Source organism: Chenopodium album, chromosome 20 (assembly GCF_948465745.1).
Source record: "Chenopodium album chromosome 20, dcCheAlbu1.1, whole genome shotgun sequence".
NCBI classification, from domain to species: Eukaryota; Viridiplantae; Streptophyta; class Magnoliopsida; order Caryophyllales; family Amaranthaceae; genus Chenopodium; species Chenopodium album.
The window spans coordinates 34,510,434-34,538,380 of NC_137853.1; the positions used below are offsets into that span (position 1 = coordinate 34,510,434).

The following is a 27,947-nucleotide window of genomic DNA, read 5'->3' on the forward strand; positions in this document are numbered from 1 at the left end:
TTGTGAAAGCAAAGACACAATGGTGCTTGGGCTTAAGCCATAGATGCCTTTTTGATATACATTCTTCAATGTGAGGCAATAAAGCCAATAATTAGTATTTAATTGCAATTAGAAAATGTTACAAACATTGTTGTTGGGCCATTTTATGGACTTCAAACATGAGGTCAAATGGATTCTAAATGTGATATAAAGGTGTTTTTGTAGTAAAAGTTGTCTATAGATTGTCAAGTTAGAGGTGTTTTTGTGTGTGTGCAAAATGGTCTCCATGGTTATTTCCATTTAAATATTGTTATGATACAAGTAGTCTTTTCAGGGACAAGAAATTTTTTTTTTCTTTTACCAATTACTTAGTGACATGTGTCACTCAAATTAAAAAAAAAAAGTTTACTCAATGTATCCGGTCATAACTCATAAGGGACTATAGAAGAAAATCCCCTATAAAGATGGAATTATTCAATAATAATCTAAAGGTGGGATTATTAACAGCGAATCGACCAAAGATGGGATTATTAAAATCAATAATTTTTCTAAATATGTATCATATCTATTAATTACCTTAGTTCAAATTACTTTAATGTGTCATCAAAATTTCCCTTTCTCAACTTCGACACATGTTTAAATTGACAAGTGAATTAAAGATTATTTTTCGAGAAAAAATATATAGCAGTTTCATAAAGTCATAAATTCAGGGAAAATCAACCAATAGCTCTACTGTTTTTCCTCTTCTTTTGTAACATTATTGTCATCAAAAGCAATTATATCGTGTGATAAATGAAGATGTATTTGTCAATTTCATACAAGATAATGACGAGCTATCTATTTCATAATGTGCATTAAACACGCACTCAAAATAATTAATTAGTCAATTATTGTTATCGCATGGTTCACATCATAAGTGTAAATTTTTTTTTTCTTTTTGACAATGAGAACTTCATAAATAAAGAGCAAATTACAACCTAAGAAAACTAAAACAAGTAACTAAAAACAACCAAACTCACCTAGCTAAACACACAAAGACAAAAAGAAAAACCTTGCGTGTTGTTGCAGAACCCACACGCCCAAACAAACCCATAGAGAGGTATTCAACTTATTATACTTATGATTTGAATACATCTAGAAGGTATTCAACTTATTATATTCATGATTTGAATGAAACAAGAAGGAATATAATCTCAAACATCTCTCAAGGTTATCTAACCTCTCTAATCACCCTCAACTTCTTCTAAAACCTAAACTTAGGCCCTGTTCTCTTACGTTGAATTTCAGTTTAGTTCAGTTCAGCTCAGTTTAGTTCAGCTCATCCTAATTTCCTTCCCTTATAAAATATTCAGTTCAGTTCAATTCAGCTGAGTTCAGTCAATGAGAACAGGCCCCTAGTCCTAATTTATCCACTGTCAATCCTTTTTCACATTTTGCAAATTAAATTACTTGTCACTTTCCTTGTTTAACAAAATTTATTTCACTCATCATAAGAAATTCAACACATAGTCTATGAGTCCATCATGGAGTTCTAAACTCTATAAATTTCATTCTCGAATGAAATTTGAAGGCGAATAAGCACTCGTTAGTTGCCCCACTTACATTTAGTGCGGAGTAGCAAACAAATTTTAGAAATCTTGTACTGTAAACAACTTTTTATTTGTAGTTTTTGTACAAGATAACATTAATGAGAATTCTATTAGTTAACCATGGTACGGAGTAAATAAAAGGAAAATGTATTGTTTAGGGCTTGGGAAAACTAATTCAAACCACCACCAACATATAAAGAATTCCAACAGTTGACTATGTTACAATGTTATTGCTTTAGATCAACATCTACCACCAGGGCACACCACATGTTACATTTTTTGTACGCCTTTTTATTTTATACGACATACTATTTTCTCTGTTCTTTTTTGTTCAACTCTTTTTTTTTTTTAAACATTTTGTTCATCTCATAAACAATAAATATTTAATAGGAATAGAGAGAGAATAAAACATAAAGTATGGCATAACTTATTTGAAAAGCAATTAGTGTTAGAATTAGAAGCTACATTACCAAATCTTGCATGGATACCTAAAAGAAAATGAGAAATTGAAATGATTGTGGGCTTGTGGCAATAAGTAACTTGTGTTTAGAATAGGGATATTTTAGAATTTAGAAGTCTAAAAGTCTAAACAAATCAAATTATTATAAAAATAGAAAAATAAAAAAGAAAATCATATATACTGCAGTATACTTAAGAGAGAAAGGAGTTGGATATTAATTTTTTCTATTATCACAGTTAGATGTAATTACCTAGGATTAACATTAAATTTTGTTGGCATCTTGTGTCAAACATAAGATCTTATAATTTATAATTAGTGGCTTGTTCTTTTTTTATTACTACTAGTCAGAATATTATAATTTATAAACATTTTTTTTTATTTTTCAAAGTATTTTTTTTTTCTTTCTTACTCTTTTTTTTTTTTTTTTTTTTTTTTATTATTATTATTATTATTATTATTATTATTATTATTATTATTATTTATTTGGGCTAAGTGGGTGTATGTGGACCCACTTCGGTCAATGTGGATCCGCAACTTAATATAAACCCATTTCCAACAACAATATTCACCAAATTCATTTTCCATCACTTTGAGATTAAACATCCTTTCTTCACCAAACCAAAACTAGCAAGTTAAGCCACAATGGTTGTAGAAAGTTACCAATCCAAGAGTGTATGTGTCATCGGAGCCGGGCCATCCGGCCTCGTGGCAGCACGGGAGCTCATGAAAGAAGGCCACAATGTGGTAGTCATTGAGCAAAACCATGACATAGGAGGGCAATGGCTCTATGAGCCTAAAATTGAGGGAGAAGATCCCTTAGGAAAAGCAAATAAGTTCCTTAAGGTTCATAGTAGTATGTATGAATCCTTAAGGTTAGCATCTCCTAGGGAGATCATGGGGTATACCGATTTCCCGTTCGTAGAGAAGAAAGGGAGGGACATGAGGAGATTTCCTAGCCATAGGGAAGTTTTGTTGTACCTAAATGATTTTTGTGAATATTTTGGGTTGAGAGGCATGATAAGGTTTAACACTAGGGTTGAGTATGTCGGTATGGCCGAGTTCGCAGAGGTTGCCAAGGAGTTGAAATGGATGGTGAAATCCAAGGAGAAAAAGAGTGAAAAATTGGTGGAAGAAGTGTTTGACGCGGTGGTTGTAGCTAGTGGTCACTATTCTCATCCAAGGTTGCCTATAATTAAAGGTATACTTTGATCATACACTTCATTCATTTGTTTCCCATAATAACACATGGCTTAAAAAAAAGGGTTAAAAGTACATACCAAATAGAAGTATACGTTAAGCATGCAGGAAGACAATTCTAGTAAATAACTCACTTTCATTACTCATTATGTTTTTGTTGCTTCTCTTTTGCATGCATTCTTTTGAAGGTATGAACTCTTGGAAAGGAAGACAAATGCATAGTCATATTTATCGGGTACCAGATCCATTTCGCGATGAGGTAACTACATCCATATCAGTTCCATCATTTTTTTAAATAAAAGGAATGATACACCATAAACAAAAAGTTAGGATAGTCTTCTCTCAAAACTAATACCATTTCCAGCATTGTAGATCTCGAAACATCACATTTAAGAGTTTTGAAGCAGACTTTGACTATTAATTTTCCTCAAGATAGTCAATTCTAAGTCAATTGATGCGTAATATTTTATACGAATTACGAATCACAAAACTAAGTACTAATTATCTACACATGTTGCAGGTAGTGGTGATTGTAGGAAGTTCAATGAGTGGACAAGAACTATCAATGGAGTTGGTTGGAGTAGCAAAGGAAATCTATCTCAGTGCCAAATCCCCAATCTCTGAAGGATTCTCCAAAGTATTTGCAAACCATAAAAACCTGCATCTTTGCCCAAAGGTAAAATTGTAAAAAGAATATATCACACAGACACAAAAAATAATAAGTTGATTTGTTTTCCATGCCACGCCATTGAAAAATAAAATACATATCAACATATTGATTCAAATTACATATTTTAATTACATCCACGTTTCACACATCTAATAATTAATGAACTAATGACCTTAAAATATAGACGACCATATTCCGTCCTAGTCTCAGGTCTCAACCATCAATCTAAATTAAAACATAACGTTTAAACTTTTGGTAAATCTAATAGTTAATGAACTAATAACCTTAAAATATAAACGATCAGATTCCGACCCAGTCTCAAGTCTCAACCACCAATCTAAATTAAAACATAACGTTTAAACTTTTGGTAAATTATACTGCAGATTGACTGTCTTGAAGAAGATGGAAGAGTGTTGTTTGTGGATGGTTCTTGTGTCACTGCCGATACTATCATATATTGCACCGGGTAATACATCTATTCCATAATTTGTTATCCTTTTTTTAAGGCATGAATTATTATGATTTTTATTTTTAGTACATTAGCAAGGGATTAATATATTTTATTTTTTTGCAATATATTGTTGATTTCTTCCTTTTCTCCCTACAGTGCTTTTGCTTTGAGTCACTATTAATTTAGATTTTTAAACATATAGACCAGAAGATATCAATTTAAAATTTTAAATAAATTTCTTAATGAGTAATAGTACATCAATCATTATACAGCTAGTCAAGCTAGACAACGGCGAGTAATTTAGAGACTTAACTTACTAGTAACACAAACAAAGATAATAAAAAATTGGATTAAGTATAGTCACCCGAGTATACCAAACACCCGAGTGTATGTGTTACTAGCTTTAGGCTCCTCAAGGTGCCATCCTTGTCTCAAAAGTGTGCAAAGGCTTGATGATTACCTAATTGGTACGGGAAGTCAAAGATTGAGCACTCTATGTAAGCATGCATCTTGTATTATAAGTTATTCCAACAATAGTATTGTAAATCATCATAATAACAACATAATGGGACCAACCTTTTTGGATCATGGTGAGTTGGTGACATGCAAGTTTCTTAAGCAGGAAGTATTGCAAATAATAATATACAGTTCTTCAAAATTTCAGAATGTTGTTATGAAAATGATGCCTTAAGAAAGTAGGAAAGTTATGCACAGTTGTAAGCAAAAGAGAAGTTTACCCATAATTTCATGCAACTACTACAACTTTTCTTTTCCTAATAAAGAAACATGATTGATGATTAAGATTAACCATGAAGAGACTTACTGTTTACTGTAGGTATTCATATACATTTCCATTTCTTGACACCAAAGGAATCATTAAGGTGGATGATGATCGTGTTGGACCTTTATACGAGCATACGTTCCCTCCTTCGCTTGCTCCTTCTCTTTCGTTCGTTGGAATACCTAGGAAGGTATAATAACATCTTCAGATCTCCTGTAATGACATAAATTAACAAATCATTTGGCTTTATACATACCACACTCTGTCGTAGAAAATAATTATAATCGGCTAGTGTGACAACATATTTCTATATCATGATGGCTTTCATTGATTAAATTAACAGATCATAGGCTTCCCTTTCTTCGAGTCACAAGCAAAATGGATTGCTCAGCTGCTCTCAGGGAAAAAAACATTGCCATCTTGGGAAGAAATGATGAAGGAAATCCAAGAGTTCTATCAGTCCAGGGAAGCTGCTGCTATCCCAAAGCACAACACTCATGATATTGCCAACTTTGAGGTAAATGAACATGTTATTGAAGTAATTTTTCTTTTACAGGACCGTCAAATAAATTAAATTGCAACACTTTTACAGATTCTTCAGTGTTCAATGCAAGTACCACAAGAAGTTGGTCCATTAGTTTTTCTGCTGTCAGTAACCTTTAATTATGCCTTTTCCTGCAGTACTGTGACCTGTATGCGGATAAAGTAGGATTTCCACGCCTGGAAGAATGGAGGAAAGAGCTATGTGTATCAGCTCTGATGAATGCGGAGGCTAATTTGGAGGTGTATCGTGATGTTTATGATGATTTTGACCTGCTTCAAGTAGCTCGTCAAAGTCCTCATTTCACTCAACTTGGAGCACATACATTTGAAGTATAAAGCAATACTCTGCTTCAGCCAGCTCAACAAATCAATGTCAAAGTAATATGCAGTAACATTTACATAGAACAACATTCCAATGTTCCAGTGAAAGATTTGAGGTTGACATATTTTCCTTTTTGTGTATTAATGATAGTGGTCGCACAAAGTACTGCCCTGTATGCAGTTTTTTGAATGTTTTTTAGTAGAGATATAGGCAAAATTATGCCATGTCGGGATAGCCTTCAAAAGGCTGTACCAACAAGACACGAGTGTTTTCCATTTTAAATATGAAAAAGTACATTTACCTAGCTAGTTAAGTAACTAACAGGGGGTGAAATAGCCTTACCCTTGCAAATCTTAGTCAGATTTGGATCAAGGCTTAAGGCTCTCCATATTTCGCCCCTATTAGTTGCTTAACTGTCAGGGATATATTCAGATTATTTGTTTAATTACTTTAAGCAGTGACATGAAATGTACATACTCGTTCAGATTCAGCATATATGCTCCCCAAAACACAGCCTCATGATGACTTAAAAATGATTCCAACACCCGGAAATTGAAAAGGGTCCTCTCAGTCTCAGCCATAGGTGCAACAGTCACCATGCTGAAAACGATTCTCAACTTGGTTGTAAACCTATCATGCATAGCAACAGCACTTTCCAAAATAAGAACTGAACTACATGCCAGCAGATGTCATAATTGTAATAACTTTAGTAGGAAGGATAGTGGGGAAATCAAGGTTTTATATTTTTCATTTTGGTTAGTAAAACTGAAATTATATTGAGCAAAAAAGAATAGACTTACTTTTACCAAAAAGATAAAAAGGTTATTATTTTGACAATTTTAGGCATAGTTGGTCAGAATACAGCTAATTTGTCACCATAGATGACCATTTAGAGTTCTTTTTCTCCTTTTTTGTACAGCACTATTTTCCCACATAATAATCAGCAGGTCTGCCACAGATGTGGAAACATATGAATATATAGTAAAAAAAAAAAACTACAACAAAATTGAAAGTTCCACCAAGGAAAAAGTACTTCAAAAACAGTAATCAAAGAGAAGGAGCAAGGGATTACAAATCCCACTAACCTTGCTGCAAAAGCTTTGGAAGAGGATGAACTCCAATATGAGTTCATTGAATTTGTCAAATCATATTCCAGATAGTTTTTGTTATCCATCTCGGTAAAATGTGAATTTAATCTGAAGTGCTGCTCCATTGAATTTTATGCAGCAGCTTCCTACATCCATTTAACGCAATTGGTATATAGTATATTATAGAAAGTTTTAAATAGCCTCTTAAACAAGTATATAAATTACTTAAGTCATCAGTTTGTGACACACAGTTACCTGTTCAGAAGAAAACTTGGACCAGCAGTCCACAAATAAATAAGACATAGTCATAGTGACATTGTTACCTCAGTTAGCATTTTTCATTGAAGGGTTTCACGCATTATCAGAGCACTCTGACAATAAATTTGAAAATTTTCATGAGAGGTTAGCCTGAGTCATTTAAGTCTTCTTGGCTTCGGCTTTCAGGTGAGATACCAATTACCAAGCTCCAGCCTATCCCAGAGAACAGAAATATGTTAACTTTGGCCAATATCTTTTGAAGTTTAATATTAGGTAATAGCTGATTTACAAGATGTTCACTTCAACAAGATCATGCTACAACATGTCACTATCAGTAACACAACTTGATAGTCTCAGATTCTCGGCCATACATGCCAAAACTTTGTATATCTCCTCAAGTCCAGGTTTAATATCATATGATGCAATGAATTCATAAATTTCACTGTTGATAACAACTGAACTGTAGCCAGGAAGATTCCGGATACCTCTATCCTTCATCATTTCCCTCACTACCTCAACTTCTGACCATCTTTGCTGTTGGATATATAGATTTGACAGTAGGAAAAAGTTATCTCCATGCTGTGGTTCTAGTTCAACGAGTTTCTGAATCACAAGTTCAACCATATGGACATTTTCACGAACTTGAAAGGCACGAAGCAATGCCCTCCAAATGGTCTGGTCTGGAGTCAATGGCATGGTCCTAATTAGTTCCATGGCTTCATCAATTAAGTCAGCACGGCTGAGCAGATCAATCATACAACCATAATGCTCCATCATTTGTTCCACACCAAAATCCTCTTTCATACTTCTAAAATGAGACCTGCCCTCACCCACAAGACCTTCATGAAAACAAGCCGATAAAACAGCCAAAAATGTAACATCATCAGGCTTATAGTCATCAAAAAGCATGCTATAAAACACCGTCAAAGCATCCTCTCCTCGTCCGTTCATTGAGTATGCTGAAATCAAAACATTCCAAGTGCACACATTTTTAACCTTCATTGCCTTAAAAACCTTAAAACCTTCCTCAAGATTCCCACATTTTGCATACATATCAATAAGAGCAGTGCCAACATATACATTCAACGCCAACCCATTTCGCGTTATATAGTCATGAACCCACCTCCCATGATCCAGAGCTCCTAAGTTAGCACAAGCCGATAATAGCCCCACCATAGTCACCTCCCTTAACTCTACCCCATCCCTCATCATGTCCCTAAACACATCAAACGCCTCTAAAAACCGCCTTCCATGTACATAACCAGTAATCAACGCGTTCCAAGAAACAGAATTTCTCTCAGGCATTTCATCAAACACTCTACGGGCATCATCAATCGATGAACAAGAACAATACATATGAACAAGTGCAGTATTTGCAAACAAATCTGAACCAAAACCCATTTTAATTACGCAACATTGCAATGATTTCCCTAATCTACGACGACCCAAATGAGCAGTTGATTTAATTACAGCAGGAAAAGTCAATATATCAGGGGATATACCATGTTTATGCATTTGTACAAACACAAAAATTGAATGCCAATGTTTCTTTAAATGGGTATAAGTTCTAAGAACTGAATTACAAACAAAAGAGTCGAAAATATCATGAAATTGAGAGAAAATAAGAGCAGAGGAAGTAAACCCATTTGAAGTAGCACAAATATCAATGAACTTCATAAGATAAAATTGGTCTAAATGTTGATTTTGAATGATAATTTGGGCAAGAATTTGCTTCATTTGAGAAGGGTTTGAGAGTTTTTCCAGAATTTGAGATGAATTAATGGAAGTTTTGAGTGATAAAGATGAATTTGAACGTTTGAAAGAATGAATCCATTTCAAAGATGTTGCTAACTTGCCATGAAAGGGTTTCATGGTCCTAATAATTTGTTGATGTGGACACTCATTGGTAAAAATTGAGATGGTAAATAAAGGACCTTAGAAAATTTTTGTAAGAAATTGATCTAAATAATACTTGTAAAGTTAGGAGCTAATTTAATACAATTGATAATTATACCGTATGTAGTAGAAGAAATCGATATGAAAAAAAAAAAAATTATGAGTAATTTAGACGGTGTTTCGTGAATATTATCTAGAGTAAAAAAATTTAGTGGAAGTTATTGATATTCATTACACAATGGGATACTTTCAACCATAGGATGAAGTATTTGCAATTTCCTTAAACTCTACAAATTTATTCGTTTAATAGTCAAACTTGAAAAAAAACATGCTTAAGACTTAAGAGCATGAATTACAAATATGTTATGTGGATGCCAACTAAATTAGTTTATAGTTTTGAGTGAAATCTGAGACAAGACAAAACTTTGTCTACATCAACTTCCGTTACATATCCTATATTTAACTTATGCCATAGTCAACTTAACACCTCCAAGCCTATAAAGATATTTTTTTGATATTTTATTTATTGGTCCTACTTCAGTGATATATGCATTGATATTAATCACTCATAACCACTAAACCATTTCAAGATTAATTAGAAATAGACAACTAATTAAATTATTTTGGCTTTTATACCTAAAATATTGGCACTATACATAGTACATGTTGCTGCAAAGCAAATTGAATTTTAGTGTCTCAGAAGCTATCTCTTTCTTTCCCTTTCCAAAATTTGCACATTTATCTTATTGCTTTTATTCATACCTTCGGCAGTATCACAGTACTCAGAAAGTCCCACCAAGAGTAAACAAAATATTATGTGCTGCTGTGCTAGTATTCTTATCAATCATAGTTAAAAACCAAAAGAAATTTTGATCTATTTTCCAATTTCAAAATATACAGAACAGCCTCTCTTCACTAGCTTTCTCAAATTTACGTCACAAATAGGCGTAATTCGACAGTCAGTGTTAAAAGTGACAATAGACAAAAGCACCACATCTATTTCAGACATGGAAATAATATCATCAAAGCTCTATATCCTGCCCTAAATGATGATCCTAAGTTAACAATAAAAGAGAGGGCCATTCAATCAATAAGTATGTAAATACATGGATTTTGAAGTGGAAACCGCATACTTCTGTTATAATAATCCTGTCATAAATCATGCACGAGCCATTTTGATATAGTAGTAGGACTAGCAGGATTTCTTCGTCCTCTAGGCCGCCTGTTGACCTTACCCCAGCTGACAAGAGCACTCAATTCTTGAACTTTATCATCAAAAGTATGTTGCTTGGCCACCCGAGGTTTTCTTCCCGTTCTACAAGCTCTCCTTGTCTTACTTAGACTCCAAGGGGTACCTGCTGCTTCCATTAGCCCTTCTATCATCATAATATCCTCAGTAACCTCATACCTTGAGAGAGACGCAAGAGAAGGCAGAACTTCCCTTTGGAAGTCCTTCCTCTTTGACCTCCTCGTTCGACCTCTTCTTGTTTGGCAACGCAACACCATCGAGCAAGTCTCATTCGAGATTTGGACATTGTTTTTAGACAAAAAGTCTTCCGATTTCAATTCAGGAAGTTCCAATGTCATTGCCTCAAAATCATCAATACTACAAGTATCCTTGCAGTTCATTGTGTCGAAATCATTCTCTAGGTCAGAGGAAAGGGAGTCAATTAACCCAGCAAACCACTCTAGATCTCCACTGTCAGAAGCTTCACATTTTCGCAAGCCCAAATTCTCTTGGTATGATAGAGAATTAGACAAAGAAATGGATACAATGGCATCAGCTGCAATCTTTGCAAGTTCCGTAAAGCAGTCACTACCCTCTTCTGACTGATTATCTTCAGAGTCTCCTCTAGGTGGCGAGCACTCCTTTACTTCTGGGCTAATAGGTGCCTCCAAATCAATTTCTAACCGAGTTTTGTCCAAAGAAGGTGACTTTGGAAGTGAACTGTCATCATTCGTACAAAAATTCAATTTCAACCGACCTGAGTTCTCATGATCATGTATGATTTTATCATCTTGAATAACTGGCTCTTCATCGGTCATAGATTCACATGGCAAGTTGATATCAATCATTCTGCATATCCTGCTCTTTTTCAAAGTTTCAGCTTCAGTTGAAAATCCGTTATTTGATGTATCATCAGATGATGTAAATTCTGAATTTTCCATCACATCAGAGTTCAAATCAAAGCAGTTTAGATCAGAAGTTTTGGATGACATGCAAACCACTGATTCTTTGGACTTGAAGTCAGAACAGCTGCTTCTTAAGGACTTAGCTACCCTAAAATTTTGACTACACGGTAGACTAGCATCGACCTTATCATTAATAAGCCCTTTCCGTCTACCACAGTTTCTAGCACCTTTACTGCTGGTTAGTTGGTTGCCAAAAGAGGGAAGTGCTTGAACCACAAGAGGATTCTGCCCCAAAATGTAGGAAGGCTTTCTCCCAGGTGTAGCAAACCCCACCTCAGATTTAGCCTTGTCAGATTGAGGAAGAGATTTTTCCGTCACTTTATCAGCAATACCATCTGATAGAGTATTCCTGATATCAGATAGATCATGATTAATTTTCGAGATTTCCAGGAAAGAGCTACTTCTTTTGTCCCCACCACTCTCTTCCAGACACGATGCTGCCAGAGGTTCATTTAAGTCAGCCAAAGTAATTTTGCTCCCTGTAATTGAGCAAGGACTAAGAAGCTCCCCTTGCAAAACAGGACCCAATGATCTCTTTGCTGTGGAAGCCATTGCACAAGTCTCAAGACTCTCAAGCACTACCTTGAACCTTTTATTTGAAGGCAGAGTGGTAGGAGTTGGGGCCTTAGAGAATTCCACGTCTTCTATAGATCTCTCCTCATCACTGTCAATGTACATCTCAGCCGGAAGCTCAAGGTCTAAAAGCTTTCCTTTAACTTTCTTGCACTTGGATTCCGCAAAGTTTAGACTATTCAAAGTGCCAACAGTTTGTGAAGCAACGGGACTGACAGGTGGTTTTGGTTCATTCAAAAAACTGAGAGATGCCGGATTGTTATCTCTACCTGTGGAATATGGTGTATACTGATTATTAATGAATGGAACACTATAAAGAGTATTTTGATCACAGCTGGATGAGATCTTTGCCGATGATGAACTTGATCTTTGGACCTCTATTTGTAAATGGCTCATATACAATTCTTTATTTTTTACTTCATCCATCAATTCCTTCTGTCTTCTATAAAGCCGATGCAATTCTTGAACCTGGAAGCAAAAAAAAAAAAAAAAAAAAATTGAGGAGTGAATCAATTGCTCATTAATCAGTCAGCTACATCTAAAACAAGAAGGTATACAGATATTGGACTATAATACATTTCAGCCGTAATCAAGCAAGAAATGACTTCTAAAGTAAAGGTCAATTTTGAGATCCTATACATACTTTTTAGAGGCATTGCTTATCAGCCCTGCTCAAATGACAAGATAGACTCAGATAACTGCAACGTATAGTTGGCCATTGTTCTTTTTGTGGGGTGGAAAAAGGCGAAAATCATCAGATAATTCACAACAGATTTCTTGCTTCCCCAACAATTGACAATATTACGAGTGTCTAAAAGTAGGAAGTAAGCATACAGAGAAAATGCACTAAACCATAGTACAAGTAAATCATGGTCACACCCTTAAACACTGAGAAATAACAAACTGAAGTCATTATACAATAAGATATGATAATGCAAAAAAATGGCCAAACTTTAAGATTGCAAATTAACACACTGTTATGATAACACAGAATCAACACAAGTACTAACACCATGAAAGTCTATACTCCATTATACAACTTCAGCATAGGATAAATAATTTGATAAACCGAATAGCATAGATTTGTAGAACCCGAATTCTAACAGCATAATACTTTTTGAGGTGATACCAGCCAAAGCTAGTTTTTACAGTACCTGATCCTTAAATGCAACCTCGTGTAGGACCATTGTCCGGCGCAACATTTCCTTGTAAGTGAACTGCCCTGGTGGTGGAACCGGCGAAGGTGGCACAAAATCGTTGTAATGCCCACTTCGAAAGGTCCCATTGCCACTAATCATGGGCGTCGCACTACCATTAACATCGACGTTGAGATCGTATTGTGTATTATACACAGGAAAGTAGCTTTTGCACTGCATAATTTGCCCTGCTCACAACAATGTGCAAATTGTGTTAAGTGTCAATGAATCAAATTCCATCTAGAAACAAAGTAACATAAAGTTTGTGGTAATTATAAACAAATAATTTAAAGTATAACCAATCAAGCTTCATTTTTGAAATTTAAAAAATCACACTAAATTTAATTATCTTCAACAACACCCACAACTTTTGTATGAACATGTACATGAAAAGTGTGACACTTATCAATTTGCTATTCCTTGTTAATACTCCCTTTGTCCGAAATTAGTTGTCGCATTGACAGCGTATTTTAATACTAATAGTGTGACAACTAAATCTAAATGGAGTTATTATGAGATTATAGCTCCTTAAGCTACCAAATTATTAGCTTACAAAAACAATTTCTAAATATAGATTAACACTCATTTACTCATACTAGAACTAACAATTCTAAATTAGCATCTGAGTAATTTTATTATAAAAAAAAAATAAAAAATAAAAAAACAAGGTCAAAAGTGTAATTTGGCTGAAAAGAAAAAAATCAATAAAACAAAACAAACTACATAATTACGCCAGTTGAATACATCTATGGCAGAAACTATAACACAGAAAATCAAGGATTATTACAAATTTACCAGATTGAGCTTAGAACACAGGATCAATTTTTTACCCAGAAAATAAAAAAAATTTAATCTTTGAAGATTTTTAGTTTTATAAAAATGCTTAATCTAGAAAAAAAAAGGACAAAAAAAGAAAGTGAACATGAAATTCTTTTGTACTCACTTTTCATCAGATTCTTGACCATCAAATCTCAATCCCCACATTGTTTTTTTGTTTTTTTTTTCTCACAGTAGTGAGAGAAAGTTAGAGAGAGAAAGTGATATTTACAGCTAAAATTTTGTTATGATTTTGAAAACCCAGATTATAAATTCATAGAAAAACATTTTAAAATTCAAAAACTTAAAATTAAACAGCCAAAAAGAGTGTAATTACATAGATTAATGTTTGAGAAAAAACCCATGAGTCAAAATTCAAGGAGAGAGAAAATATAGAGCAATATTTACCTGAAATTGAGACAGAGTATCAAAAATCTTGTTAAGCCTTGAAACAAAAACAACCAAAAATCTTGAGAAGAGGTTAAATTATGAAGTGGGTATGTCTTAAAAATGAAGAAAAATTGAAGGAAAAAAGAAGGATTTTCATTGGATTGAGAAGATGAAGAGGAAGAAAACTTGTAGCATTGGATCTGCTGGACCCACCCACTTTCTCTCACTAAAAGAGGAGAGAGAAAATGAAAGAAATCTAAAGAAACCAACAAACTAGGAAGAGGAATCAGAGGAATGGAGGAAGGAAAGGACATTAATATATCAATAATGCCTTTTTTCTTTTTCTTTTTCTTTTTTTTTTTTGTTTTGGATTTTGTAAAAGGACAATGAATGCACAATTGAAGTTTAAGGCTTCACTGGTATCTAATTTTTGTTTGAATTATTTTATTTAAATACTGATATTTAAAATTTAAGTACTCTGCACTAAGAGCATCTCCAATAGCAAGCTACCATGCTTTGTAGTTTGCTTTTCCACATAAATTTCTAAACTACAACACTTTTTAAGCAACAACTTATTTTAATGGTAAGCCACAACATATTGTAGTTTGCAAAAAAATAAAGTTTTTAAAAAAAATAGATAATTATACACATGTTCCAATATGAATGGAGATTATTTGTCTCTTTTTCAATCAAGCATGTAGCTTGGTTGAGCTACAATTGCTAGCATGTTGCTCAATTTTTTATTCTCCAATGGTAAGCATGTAGCTAGGAACTTTATTTAAATTGCAAGCAAGTCCTTATAATTGAACCATTGGCACGTATTTGATTATGGGTTTTAAAATTTGTACTTCCTTCGTCACATATTAATTGTAATTTTCACTGTAACACGAATTTTAAGACAACATTTCATAATAGTGAGCGAGAAAGTAAAGGTGATTAATAATTTGACCACCACCCACCTTCGTCGCAAGCGTCGCCTAACGACAACCACCTCAAAACCACCAATCTCACACCCTAAAACCACTCTCTCTCAGCCCAAAACACCCAAAAACCACCCACATGCACCCCGAACAATTCTAAAACCACCCCTTCTTAGCCTGAACAACCTCAAGATCACCACTTCTTAGCTTGAAACCACCCCTTTCAAGGCGATCACCAAAAACCACTCACACGCACCGCGAACAATTCTAAAACCTCCCCCTCTTAGACCGAACACCCTAAAGTGTATTTAATGATTAAGGCTGCATATAGGTTTTATTTATGGGTAATGCTATATGTAGCTCTCATCAAATACACTTTATGAGACGGTGTAAGTTTAGCAACTCATGACAAAACACGCACGTGAGGAGCATATTAAATAATGTTTTATTTTTTCCTCATGATCACTACTTTTACATTTTTTTTATTATTATTATTCTTCACTTCTCACAAATTTATATTTATGAATAATTTATTAAACGCACAAATGTTTTTTCATACCATGACATTTTTATTTTTTCAACAAACCTTAATTTAATATATATATATATATATATATATATATATATATATATTTTTGTGTGTGTGTGTATGTGTATGTGTAACAAATTAAATTAATTTCTGCCAAAGTAATGATAATTTGTGGAAACTAACTCATACAATGATACAAATGTGCTCGGTCCTCCCCATATCCTACCTAGCTATTAGATATGCTACTGAATTACATTTTACATTTACTAGAAATATGTGATAGTTAAAAGAAATCATAAGACATGATCTCCTTATAAGTAACTAAAGTGAGTAGCTCGGGCGTTACCCCGGGTTACTACTTTTATAGTTGTGTAACTGTTAATTTTAAGAACATCTAATAGTGTGTATGTAGTATGTGTCTTCAATACTTTATAGTACAATATTATTAATTTGCAAAGTTAAAACATAATTGACAATTAGTCTAGATGGTTGAACAATAACCTTTCTTTAAGAGGTCACGTGTTCGAACCTTCTCATCTATAATTAAAATTAATGTGTCACTTGAATATATATATACATACTCCCTCTAAAATTGCAACATTTGTAAATGGTGATTGGTGAACTATGCATTAAGTATTTAAATGACTTTGAGTTGAATTTTTGCTAATGTATAAATGATTAATTTTATCTTATGATATGTTGTTGGCTTAGAGCTTGTTCTCTTCAGCTTGTTTTCAATTCAACTCCAATAAGTTCAGTTCAGTTCTTATCTTAATCTCCTTCTCTTAAAAAATATTCAGTTCAGCTCCAATAAGTTCAGTTACTTCATTTCTTATATTAATCTCCTTCTCTCATAAAATATTCAATTCAGCACCAATAAGTTCGGTTCAGGTCAGTCAATCAGAATAGACCCTTAGTCACAGTGAATATTTTCATAATAAAAACATTTTTATAATTTATAATAATGAAAAAAATGATGATATTATAAATACTGAGTAAGTGAGCAAAGTGATGTACGAAGTACTACCTCCGTTTCTTATTACTCGCAACAAAGGGGTATTATTTGTGAGATATAAAATATTCATTTGTTGCAAGTAATAAGAAACGGAGGTAGTATGATAAATGTATAGACCAAATTGTTACACTTAAAAAGCAGAGGGAGTATATATATACAGAGTATGTTATACCGTATGTATTGTATTTATTTGTCTTGAAAAAAAAATTCTTGTATAGTTGTGTTGAGGAAAACGAGGAGAAAGAGAAGAGAAAAAAAAAACAAAAAAAAAAAAAAAGAGGAGAGAGAAAGTGTAGATTCTCTCTTGGTAGGAGTATTATTAATTGTTGTTGCTTTATGTTGCAGACATATCAATTACTTTCTCTCTCCTGCTGTCTCATAAAATTCAAAGAAATATTGGGATTTTTTGGGTTTTACTTATATTTTTGAAATAATATTATGGGCTTATTTATCTTAAAAATATGAGATTGGGACAACTCAGAATCATGGAGAATAGACCCAATAATAAATAATGTGCAAATCTTAAACTATCTGTCTTAAATTTCACTATGTTAGAATTTAGATTGGGAATTGGTATATGTATATCATTCAGAAATCAGATTATATTTTGTTAAAGTTTCAACTGGCTGCTACTGCTTACTTGCTTAGTTTGCTCAGAGTGAATTGATTATGTTCATTTGTAATGAATAAATTGATTTTGGTATTGATCATATGTGAGTCGGAAAATAAGGCTATATGCAAAACAATTTTGTGTATACTATATTTGTTTCATCTTATTTTCTTATTTTAGAAAATTTAGAAAAAATAAGTTGCGATAAAATAAATTTAAAATATTCAAATAAATTTAATTTAAAAACATAGAATAAATTTATATAAATTCTGATAAAAATATATAATTTTATGTACTTCTATAAAATAGTTTCTCACAAAATAAGATCAACCAAACCGAGCCTAATAATAGCATATACTTGTAAGAAATTAGCACAATAATCATTACCAGCTACCTACTGCGACTAGTATGAACAATGATATGATTTGTTATTTTTATTGAGTATGGGTGCATTAAAAAAAGGCACAATTATGTGGACCCACTGTCAAGTGTCCAAGTACCCCATTTGACAATTTTATAGTAGTCATGCATGGATAATGCATTTTCTTAATGCTTTCTACTCTAATAACAAATCTGGCCCTTTCTATCTTTTTTAAGAAGAATAACTTTGAAGTTAACCTCCTGTATTAAACTCTTTTTTATATTCATTTTAGGTATCCAAGATGATGAGTCATAATTTGGGTTTAGTTACATATAACTTTTTTTTTTAATGCCAAAAAAATATTTAGTGTAATTCCTCTATGTTGAAAATTTCAACATAGTGATTAATATGTTTGCTTACTCCCAATTCTGATAACAAACATATTTAAATGTTTTGTTTTTTTTTTTTAAAAAAAATCATGAAAAATGATTGAAATATACTCGTACCATGAAACTAATCTAGCGACATATTAGTATATTACTCCCTTAGCGACATTCGACATATTATACCATGAAAAATGATTGAAATATACCATGAAACTAAATTTGGACAATTGCTCAATTAATTCGTGTAATCGTGGTATCCTTGCTCGATTATTGTCAAAGTATTTTTACCAAAAAAAAAAAATCAATTATAAGGGGGAAAAATTAATATATAATTTTTCGTCATTGCTCGATTATTGTCAAAATAATTTAAGGAAAAAAAAAAAAAATCAAATTTATACAAAAATTTTCGTGAAAAAAATTTGGACCATTTCTCGATTTGTGCGTGTCATCCTTGCGCAGGGGCCATGCTAATCTTCTCTGTATCGTTCCAATTTTATCAGATGTCCCCGAAGGGACAAACTATAGGTGAAGGTTGAGCATTATAAAGTAGTAAGCACTCTCCTAAAGTTTCGATGTGGGACTCTAAATTGTTCAGTTGACTCAAGTCAATATTACGCATTCAGTAATCTGCTGACAAACATGAAAGAAAAATAAAATACTTTTGGTCTATAAACTATTGAGAATCCACGAAAAAACATTCAACTGTAAATATGGAGTAGCTCAATATAACAATCACAGATCAAACCAACCTGGAACAATATACAACTTTCTGCACTTCAAAACTTATAAAGCTTAATGACTAAGATTGAATTAGTTCAGCAAGAAGTTACCAGAAGCTCCAGGCTTTTGAAACAGCAAAAGATCTATTGATTTTCAATATTCCAACTAATAACAGGATCGACCGGGCCTGTTTTGAGGAGAGGGAAGGAAGATCACAGGTTGTGATCAGCTTTTCAACACGATTCGATTGCTTTAATTGCATGCTCAACAGAGAAAACTTTCATTAAACTAATGTTCCGTATATATTATATAAGACTTCACTGCACAAATCTTTTGAGTCCAAGTATATGAACACTTTCAGTTTATCCAGGCAAAGGAAACCTGGTTGGCATATACAAGTATAGAATATTTCATTGAATTAAAGTATTAAACTTAAGCAAATATTAGCACGGCTTCTGCAGTCAAAAAGTTGTATCCTCGTACTGCATTGCTAGATCCTGCCAACGGTCAGCCATCAGGCCCATCGAAGTCGTTCCATGCCTACTGCTTTCTTGCTGGGACAACAAGTTGGTTGCTCCCAAACTGCAAGCAACATCATCAGTTAGCTTAAAGAACACCATCTTTTGATGAAGACAGTCCAACTCCCGTGTTCAAAACATTTAAGCATATATTGTTAAACAAGGGCTCTATGCAATTCTTTACAGACTAAACACAAATCTACCAGGAATTGCCAAAAAATCATTGTTAAACTTGAATAAAAAACATGGTATAACGAAAAATTAAAGTTCGTATACTGAGATTCTTCACAATATTTGATGCGAGACAGATCATTTATTAGATAACAATCTTGAGGCTGTTTGTTAACAAGTAACTAGCCTAAGTCTATTGCATTAAAGATGCTTCAATAGACTCAACCGAACAATAACAAAAAGAAAACAATAAATTGTTATTGTGGTTAAGGTTTTTGTCTATTGGTTGGTACACTATGATTAATTAAGCATATTGAATAAAAAAGTCAACCGACCATTTGACAAAGTTCATCGTCTTTGTGTGTGTTTTTTTAACGACTGTCTAAATCTTATTGTTTTATTAAAGTAATTGTTGTCCGGTGCCCACTATCCATTGTAAGGGTATACTGAAGGACTTGCAGCCACCAGACAGATTATGGAAGGGGGAAAAAATAGTATTATCTGAACCCGGACCATATCCAATTTGTGTGTCACCCTTTGTTCCTTACAGGGTCATGCTAATCTTTTTTGTATCATCCCAAATTTATTAGAGGTCACCGTAAAACTTTAGGCTTACCTTTCAGAAAACTACTTTAGCCTTGCCAAAAACTTTCACTTGTCAACACTCAACAATGTCACAATGTGTGACTATACTCTCAATTGAACCATAAGAAACAGTGATTCAGTAAAAAAATGAAAAGGTTGGACTCTTTGGCAAAAACGTAGTTCTCTCTAGAAGAACCAACTGGCCTGTAGTTAACTAGCTAGTCTAAATTTCTACTCACATATCAACAACTGCGATACCTTATGTAGATTATGAAATTAACATCCATCCCAAATGGCAAATGCAATATGTGACTTTACTTAACTGAATCATTATAACCAGAAAATCATAATTAAATCAAAGTGCAAAGTTTACCTCTCTGATAATAGTCGAGTCTCATCTTCTAAACAGCTTGTGATGATCTCTGGCGCTTATAGTATTGAATGATTGGTTCTTTGACCTATGTCCAGGCAAAGTTACATTACAGGTCAGAAGTTAGTTGTAACCCTGTAAATACCATTGCTAAGTTGCTTTGTTTAGCCACTGTAACTTACCGTGCTTGCCTTCCTAGAACGCTTGTCTTGTGATGGTCTGCTGCACATAACATCATCAGTCTCATTGCTGTTTCTTGTTTGCCCGTTCAATTTGGATTTACCACTCCCAGGTATGGTACTCTCTCTTGAAGCTGCTGGCTGTTGGGAAATCACAAAAGAGTCACAGTTATATTTATTATCAGAGGACATTAATATATACTAGCAGATACTATAACATTAAAAGTCAAAGAACGGTGCTTCAGTAACACTAACCCCAGTCTTGCTTGTGGGAGTGTTTGGACCCTCCCTTGCTTTCGAAATAGACTGATCACTCCTAAGTGAATCATTTTGATGCATATCAGGTTCAGATCTGATTCTCATGCGTGTGATATCAGATCCAATGGAGTGAAGGACGCCACAAGTTGACACATCAGCCTTTTTGATTCCTGTAAATTACAAGGTAATTAGCATATGGAAAGCTATAGTAGTTGGTTTATGAGTCAGACAAAGGTGAGTGTTTCACCAGTTTTCTCAACTTCAGCATGGTTTGATTTGGTTTGTTGTGCATTAACATCAACATCCTGTTAAACAGATTAGAATCAAGTAATTAGAGCCTTGTCTTGCATAACAGCATAATCTCTTAGAATAGCTGAACTGGAAAATCCAACAGATAATTGCCATCATCACCATAGCTTCAAAATCCAGCGTCTTTCTGACTTCACGTAGCTTCTTATCAGCTGCATCTGAATGGATCACACGCTTGCCTGTGACAGAACATAAAAAACTATTATACAAAGTATAAGCTTATATGAGAAGAAGCATAGGAAAACATGCAGCTACACAGACCTAGCCTGCGGTTGCTTGTAGCTTCAACATATCCTTCTTGGGCCATTTTGTCAATCAGTTTTCTCACAGTGGTTTGGTTGGCATCACCATCAAGTTTGCTTTGAAGCTTGCTGATTGTGACATAATCCATTGGAAGAGCATGGTACAAGGCCTGCACTCAGAACTTATAAGTCAAGGAAACAGTAAACGAAACCAGAAACTGTATTATATCAATTCACATGCCATTGACAATTTTTATCTTGCATCTTCCTTTGAGGTAAAGAAAGAAGAAACAAGTCATGTTGCAGCATTTTCAATCATCTCTATCTTTTCTCTAGTCCAGAAAAAAAAAATGTTCCAATGCCAAAAACAGAAATTTTAAAGGCCTAATCAGAAGCGTCTGTCACTACTCACAAACTGTCGAAAGGAACAAGAATGTACTGTTAAAAAACTCCATTTAATATGCAGAAAATGTGGAAGTGACCTACTAACCTTCATATACAAGAAATCTTCTCCAGAAGCAGGGGCAGATTTCTCCTCATTAACTGGAATTTGATCATCGATTTCTTTTTTGACATCAAATTCATACTCAGATTCCTAATGCATCAAATGGACATTCAGAACAAAGTGCACAGTTGCAGAAGAATGAAATAAAAAATGCAATGAGCAGGAGTGACAAAGTGTAATCCAAATAACCTTTTGTTTGTTGACAGAATATGTATCTTTCCCGGATTTAGCTAAAACACCTTCAAGAACAAGCTTGTCTATGATCTCTGTCATCAATCAAAATTATGCACATACATGCTGTTATGATGAAAGTTCAAAGGTTGCTTTTGATACTCCTCACTGACAGGAAATGAAGTAAGATAATTTACCTTCAATCAGCACCTGCAATTGAATAAGACCAAAAACAACATTAGGCTATGCAAAAATGCAAGATTAATAGATTGCAAGTCTTCTTTCTCTAAAAAGTTATTACCACTGAGATGTCAGGGAAATTTGCAAGCACGTCAGTGAATTCCACAGTTTCAAAATTGTTAGAGACGATCCAGTCTTTGACTCGGCTTGATTGTTGTTCATCTTCTGCTGGATCCTGTGTGAAATCTGCAAAGTACCAGATATTTTCTGTAAAACATGTAAGCATTATCCTTTTGATGCAGTACCCTAAAAATGAGAAGTGTCGTTACCACTTCCTTGAGAAGCCATGGTATCTTCTTGATAAGGTTGCTGCTTTTCTGGAAAGGCAAAGCACAGAACAGAAAGTAATTCAGTATATCTACACAATGTCACTTATGAACTTGCATGAAGACCATTACAGGGCCTAATAAGTGAGAGAGAAAGTTGGGCAATTACCCACTGGTTGGATGACATACTGATCTTCTTGTGAGGAGCTGACCTGAATGATATACACAGCGTGTTACAATGAGATAAACAATTTCTTACACAAAACATTGGCACACGCACACTGATAATGCAAATAAGTTACATACCTCACTGCCAGATTCTGAAGTATCATCTCTATGAACAGAATCAACTCCCAAACTCACACTTTCATCATTATTATCATCGTTGTCATCTTCACAAGGATCTAACACACTTTTGACCTGTAAAGATAAATTAATCCCATTATGAATGCAGTAACAAGTGAGAACTGTAATTGTCTGATTCAAATATATCTCAGCTTCTATTCTCACCTTCAGAGCCAATACAAAATACTTGCTATTCACATTCCCAACCTCCATTCTCAAGGGGTTTCTATTCCACAAGTTACGAGCATCCTCATCTGTGCAGCCTCTGAAGAATGGTGGTTCATAATCCGCTGGCTGCAGTTCAGTTGATGTAACACTTAGATATACACGTAAGGAATTAATCCAAACATAAGGACAGGCATGTTGGAGCAGGACAAAGAAAACACATGTACTTCATAGCTCTTGCCACAGTTAAACAACTAGGGGTATAATATGGGCACTCGTTATAGTCTGAAGGTGTTTATCCAAGGAACAAGGTCACTAGAAGTCTGCATTCTGAGGTTTTCCAGATACAGATAACATGGCTCATATGATCATGAACTGCAGAAGCCAGTCTTACTATAACTAACTGCACAAGATTATGTGTGTTGTGTCAACTTATAGAAATTTATTACCTTTAAGATTTAACAGCTTTTAATCATACACTCATGATACAGACTGACAGGCACAGATACAATCAGCACTAACACAACAGGCAAGCAAAGACATACCGTCACATCATCAAAGTACAGGAGCTTCATCAAGATTGTACGCTGAGATGTGAAAAGGTATTATCAATATTTTATTTGATTTAAGAAAGCATACAAAATTCATGGTATCCGGTAATTGATTTGCTGAGTTTTTACCTCTTCAGGCATTTTGTCAAGTGTTCTCATAAGTTGAACCAGAGTGCGAATCATTTTGCAAGCTGAACTCCTACAATTATGCACTCTTCAAATCAGAATTTAATTGCATAAAAGCTGATCTATGTCAGCAGAACTCCATGTATATAATATCATTGAAAAGTCTAAGAGAAAAGGAGGTTAATAAAGTAGGTTTTCACTTCATTTGATTTGGAGTAACTTCATCAGTTGAGTTGCACTTGAAAGATCCTCCCTGCTTTTTGTTTCCAGTACGATTAAAATTCATGCAGACTTCTTGGCTTTGAGCATTTGGGTAGCTAAACGAAACTGCAAGACGTATATAAACAATTTGATAAAGATAGGCATATTAGTCAAGTTTCAGTAAGTTACCATCATATTGTAAAGAAGACTTGCAGACAAGTAGATTCAGGAATAAGAAACTGAACAACAAATTTACACATGCTTATTTATTGCAACATACTGACAAATCCCTTTAATCAACCTAACTGACACATTGAAATGCAGTAGTGCTTCTCTGTGTGTGTGTGTGTGTGTGTGTATTTTAGTTGCCTTGTATAGGAGTCTTACATGCATATTCTTCGATTATAGGACCGTCTATAGCCTCACATATGCTGAACAATAGAGTCCTTAGGTACTTATTCTGCAATGCATCATAGACGCCTGCAAAAACACAACACAGCCAAGTTTATCAGCTAGCAAGTAGCAATAGAGCCAACAGGTAGGATGCTGAAATCAATTAAAAGTTGTACTCGCCTTTCTCCATCCAATCAATCAGTCTGCGGGACTCAGGATCCATCGGCATCAGCTTCTTTATCTTCATCTCTAATGATTAACACGAATTCCCAAAACACACAAACTGATTAGACAAACATATTTTCACAAACATAAACTAAGGTGAAATCAACTAGAATATTACCTAGAGCAGGAACATTCTTGTCATTGAAATATTTCTCTGGAAATAGGCCTCTTATGTAACTGATGTTGAATATTGCAATCCGAAGCAAATTCCTAGTCTGCAATAAGTCATTTTCAGTATTATATGTACTGATCTTATCTCCAAAATGGCCAGCCTACTTATATTTTCACCATTTACATATTTTTTTTCTTCTTCTTGAGATTCGATTTATCGAAGAGTTGTTTATCTACGATCATTCAGTGATAACATGAGTTGCGAAGCAGTACAATATTACAAACAGAATTATGAATTCATTGAGGCAGGAAATTAAATCTGAGGTCACGGATTTTCCGATTCAAAAAATCATCCAAAAATGTAGCAATTCAACTTCCAATAATTTGGCAAGAAAGATTTTCAAAAATTCAATTAACAGTTCTTTCAGAGTTGCAGAAGCGCGTAAACATCAAATTCATACAAATTCAAAATTTCAAACATTTTTCGTACCAAAAATTTCCTCAAATATCTCTATTTCGCAAAACTTCTCGCTAAATAAACTTCGGAAATTCAATCTAAAATTTCCGAAACTAGTCGAATAACAGCAAAATTAAATTAATGAATAATCCACCAATAATTCCAGCCGATAACACAATTAACACAGGTAAACATATATTTGAACATCAAAACGAAAATTAAGCCCTAATCCGAGAAAAATAGGCAATGTAAAAGAATCAGAAGCTAAATTACGAAATTCAAACGATCGAACTATTGATTGAAGCGTTGTAAAATGATTTAGCGATATTCATCTTCGATTGAGCTGAAAATTGAGATTATGAGTGAAATTTTACCAGTAGAAGAGATTCTTGCTCAGTTATCTCAGCTTCCTTCACTTTTTGCGCGACAACCTACATCAAAATGAGAAGCATAAAAATAACTTAGAAAATTCTGGAAAACAGCAATGCAGTGAGAATAACAAAGGAGATAGTCGGAAAGAGGAGAGAGAAAATCACCATTTTCGCCGGAGTATTGAGCTTGTAGAGAGAGAATGAAAGGGAAAAAAGGATTTTCGATTGATGGTTCGAAAATTTGAATTTGGAAAATGAGAGTAAGTTGAAAATTGGTGAAAACAGGGGGTATATAAAGACCGCGAAGTTTTGCTTCCGCTATACTAAGATTTAATTGGGAGTATTAATTTTTGGGTATTATTATTATGTATTATCATTACATATGCATTTTTTTTTTTTTTTTTTTTTGGCAAATGAGGAATACATCCAAAATAAAAGAAAACAAAACATACTAAAACAACCTACAAGTCTAAGTAGGAGGAATGTGTAGGACCCGAGTAGTACACACAACACCCACAAGGATCAACTCAAATACTATCAACCAAGATCAACACTCTCAATTACCACAAATAATCAAGAAAGTAGTTCACCAAGCAAATAACCATATGGACAGCAAATTGGCAGCAATAAAACAGAAATGTAAAGCAAATAACACACGGAATTTTTACGTGGAAAACCCCTTCAATGCGAAGAGTAAAAACCACGGGACGTGAGGAGTCCACCCTTTCTTCTTCTCTTATTATGATAAAATTGAGGGCAAAATGAACCCAATTATGTTCACAACAACTACAACCCACCAAAGAACATCATACAATAAGAGATTAACAAGAAGAGAGCAAAAGTGAGTGATATCACCAAAAACGTAGGTTTCTGTCCAGCAGAAATTCCGGACGAACCAGAGCTTCAATCAACGATCCAACCGTTCAAATAGAGGCCCTATGTGTCCTCAACAAGCTGTCAAAATTTCAGCACGATCCAACGGTTGAATCTCCGGCAACGGACAGTTTTCTGGAAGCTGTCCCTGAAAAACCGAACTAGAAGCACTCTATGAAACCCTTGTCTCTCCTTTCCTTTTGTTTCTGATTTTTCTTGTGTTTCTTGCTCTGCCAGCCACACTCCCTTAGTTGACCTTAGGCTACCAAGAAAAACCTTGTGAAGCTTTCAAAGGAAGTCACTAAATAAAAGTCCAACAATGACTTAACACATGAGACAATATTTTGGGCTTCTCCCAAAAATAAGCTATAGCACAAGTTCATAAGACTTATGCTCAAAAGTGGGCTGGACCCCAACAAATCTCCCCCTCCAGCCCATCACGGGGAAGATATAGTCACTTCCATGATCACTTGAACCTCATCCCGGCAAGCTTACTACAAAGCTCAACCTTGCTTCCGGGAACTACCTTTGTTAACATATCTGCACCATTTTTGTCGGTGTGGACTTTCTTCAGTTTCAATTGCTTCTCCTAGATCACATCTCGCAACCAATGATATCTAACATCTATGTGCTTGGTACGAGCATGATACATAGCATTCTTGCTCAAGTCCATAGCACTCTGATTATCACAGAATACTACATACTCACTTTGTTTCAAACCCAACTCTCGAAGGAACCTCTTAAGCCATAGCATCTCTTTGCCCGCTTCCACAGCTGCAATGTACTCTGCCTCAGTTGTTGACAATGCTACACATTTCTGTAGCTTGGATTGCCATGAGATGGCTCCCCCTGAAAATGTAAACACATAACCTGAGGTAGATTTTCTGTTATCAAGATCACCTGCCATGTCTGCATCTGTATAACCTTCAAGAATAGGTTTATCACCTCCATAACACAAGCAAAGTTTGGAGGTACCACGCAAGTATCTGAAGATCCACTTCACTGCTTCCCAATGAGCCTTACCCGGATTGGATAAGTATCTGCTCACTAATCCGACAGAATGTGCAATATCTGGCCTAGTACACACCATAGCATACATCAAAGAACCAACAGCAGAAGAGTAAGGAATAGATGACATACTTTCTTTCTCCTTCTCTGTTGTAGGACAAGCTTTCTTACTTAGCTTGAAATGTGTTGCTAGTGGTGTACTAACTGGCTTGGCATGCTTCATATTGAACCTTTCAAGCACCCGTTCAATATACTTTTCTTGTGAAAGCCACAACTTTCCAGCCTTCCTGTCACGAGCAATCTCCATGCCTAAGATTTGCTTTGCAGGACCCAAGTCTTTCATGTCAAATGATTTGGACAAGTC

At 34.4% G+C, this 27,947-nt stretch overlaps 5 protein-coding genes and 1 non-coding gene across 8 annotated transcripts; 1 reads left to right on the top strand and 5 right to left on the bottom strand.

The window, feature by feature from the left end:
• The first annotated feature begins 2,617 nt into the window (after positions 1 to 2,617).
• On the top strand, positions 2,618 to 6,252 carry LOC145597827 (flavin-containing monooxygenase FMO GS-OX-like 9). Its single transcript, XM_081654073.1, has 7 exons — positions 2,618 to 3,226; positions 3,414 to 3,484; positions 3,746 to 3,901; positions 4,279 to 4,361; positions 5,182 to 5,317; positions 5,471 to 5,644; positions 5,809 to 6,252. Exons 1-7 carry the CDS (start codon positions 2,671 to 2,673, stop codon positions 6,004 to 6,006), a joined length of 1,374 nt encoding a protein of 457 aa, XP_081510199.1. The 5' UTR covers positions 2,618 to 2,670; the 3' UTR covers positions 6,007 to 6,252.
• LOC145597828 (uncharacterized) lies at positions 3,448 to 7,588 on the bottom strand. Its single transcript, XM_081654075.1, has 4 exons — positions 7,078 to 7,588; positions 6,470 to 6,622; positions 5,170 to 5,340; positions 3,448 to 3,889 (listed from the first exon to the last, which is right to left on the bottom strand). The coding sequence occupies exons 1-3, from the start codon at positions 7,203 to 7,205 to the stop codon at positions 5,310 to 5,312; spliced, it is 312 nt and encodes a 103-aa protein (XP_081510201.1). The 5' UTR covers positions 7,206 to 7,588; the 3' UTR covers positions 3,448 to 3,889; positions 5,170 to 5,309.
• On the bottom strand, positions 7,575 to 9,277 carry LOC145597826 (pentatricopeptide repeat-containing protein At2g02980, chloroplastic-like). The gene has a single exon (XM_081654072.1). It carries the CDS (start codon positions 9,208 to 9,210, stop codon positions 7,654 to 7,656), a length of 1,557 nt encoding a protein of 518 aa, XP_081510198.1. The 5' UTR covers positions 9,211 to 9,277; the 3' UTR covers positions 7,575 to 7,653.
• An 807-nt stretch (positions 9,278 to 10,084) lies between these two features.
• Positions 10,085 to 14,701, bottom strand: LOC145598154 (uncharacterized). The gene is made up of 3 exons (XM_081654467.1): positions 14,421 to 14,701; positions 13,155 to 13,384; positions 10,085 to 12,468 (listed from the first exon to the last, which is right to left on the bottom strand). Exons 2-3 carry the CDS (start codon positions 13,374 to 13,376, stop codon positions 10,387 to 10,389), a joined length of 2,304 nt encoding a protein of 767 aa, XP_081510593.1. The 5' UTR covers positions 13,377 to 13,384; positions 14,421 to 14,701; the 3' UTR covers positions 10,085 to 10,386.
• Positions 14,702 to 18,636: 3,935 nt separating this feature from the next.
• On the bottom strand, positions 18,637 to 18,739 carry LOC145599832 (U6 spliceosomal RNA). The gene has a single exon (XR_014104092.1). It is a non-coding gene; the product is annotated as a U6 spliceosomal RNA (small nuclear RNA).
• A 482-nt stretch (positions 18,740 to 19,221) lies between these two features.
• On the bottom strand, positions 19,222 to 27,085 carry LOC145596569 (meiosis-specific protein ASY1-like). Of its 3 annotated transcripts, none has more exons than XM_081652749.1 (23): positions 25,868 to 27,082; positions 25,706 to 25,762; positions 24,882 to 24,978; positions 24,719 to 24,787; positions 24,533 to 24,625; positions 24,145 to 24,271; positions 23,948 to 24,017; positions 23,813 to 23,854; positions 23,268 to 23,396; positions 23,064 to 23,177; positions 22,927 to 22,969; positions 22,761 to 22,808; positions 22,553 to 22,677; positions 22,449 to 22,461; positions 22,270 to 22,346; positions 22,066 to 22,170; positions 21,595 to 21,745; positions 21,436 to 21,512; positions 21,272 to 21,329; positions 21,022 to 21,194; positions 20,770 to 20,907; positions 20,591 to 20,675; positions 19,222 to 19,525 (listed from the first exon to the last, which is right to left on the bottom strand). In XM_081652749.1, exons 1-22 carry the CDS (start codon positions 25,868 to 25,870, stop codon positions 20,619 to 20,621), a joined length of 1,866 nt encoding a protein of 621 aa, XP_081508875.1. In that variant the 5' UTR covers positions 25,871 to 27,082; the 3' UTR covers positions 19,222 to 19,525; positions 20,591 to 20,618. The 3 variants fall into 3 exon arrangements, with proteins under 3 accessions (XP_081508875.1, XP_081508877.1, XP_081508876.1); XM_081652751.1 differs by having other exon boundaries at positions 26,558 to 27,079; XM_081652750.1 differs by lacking the exon at positions 23,813 to 23,854 and having other exon boundaries at positions 25,868 to 27,085.
• Between the last annotated feature and the right edge of the window lie 862 nt (positions 27,086 to 27,947).

Excerpts from the sequence above, each read along its gene's own strand:
- LOC145597828 (XM_081654075.1), bottom strand. The coding sequence starts at position 7,205 with ATGGAGCAGCACTTCAGATTAAATTCACATTTTACCGAGATGGATAAC. Across the intron at positions 6,623-7,077 it reads TCCAAAGCTTTTGCAGCAAG|GTTTACAACCAAGTTGAGAA; the intron begins GTTAGTGGGATT and ends TATGCATGATAG. Across the intron at positions 5,341-6,469 it reads TATATGCTGAATCTGAACGA|GAGATCTGAAGATGTTATTA; the intron begins GTATGTACATTT and ends ATGTCATTACAG.
- LOC145597827 (XM_081654073.1), top strand. The coding sequence starts at position 2,671 with ATGGTTGTAGAAAGTTACCAATCCAAGAGTGTATGTGTCATCGGAGCC. Across the intron at positions 3,227-3,413 it reads AAGGTTGCCTATAATTAAAG|GTATGAACTCTTGGAAAGGA; the intron begins GTATACTTTGAT and ends ATTCTTTTGAAG. Across the intron at positions 4,362-5,181 it reads ACTATCATATATTGCACCGG|GTATTCATATACATTTCCAT; the intron begins GTAATACATCTA and ends TGTTTACTGTAG.
- LOC145597826 (XM_081654072.1), bottom strand. The coding sequence starts at position 9,210 with ATGAAACCCTTTCATGGCAAGTTAGCAACATCTTTGAAATGGATTCAT.
- LOC145596569 (XM_081652749.1), bottom strand. Across the intron at positions 24,788-24,881 it reads CAAGAATGTTCCTGCTCTAG|AGATGAAGATAAAGAAGCTG; the intron begins GTAATATTCTAG and ends GTTAATCATTAG. Across the intron at positions 22,171-22,269 it reads ATTCTGTCAACAAACAAAAG|GAATCTGAGTATGAATTTGA; the intron begins GTTATTTGGATT and ends TTGATGCATTAG.
- LOC145598154 (XM_081654467.1), bottom strand. The coding sequence starts at position 13,376 with ATGCAGTGCAAAAGCTACTTTCCTGTGTATAATACACAATACGATCTC. Across the intron at positions 12,469-13,154 it reads AGGTTGCATTTAAGGATCAG|GTTCAAGAATTGCATCGGCT; the intron begins GTACTGTAAAAA and ends TTTTGCTTCCAG.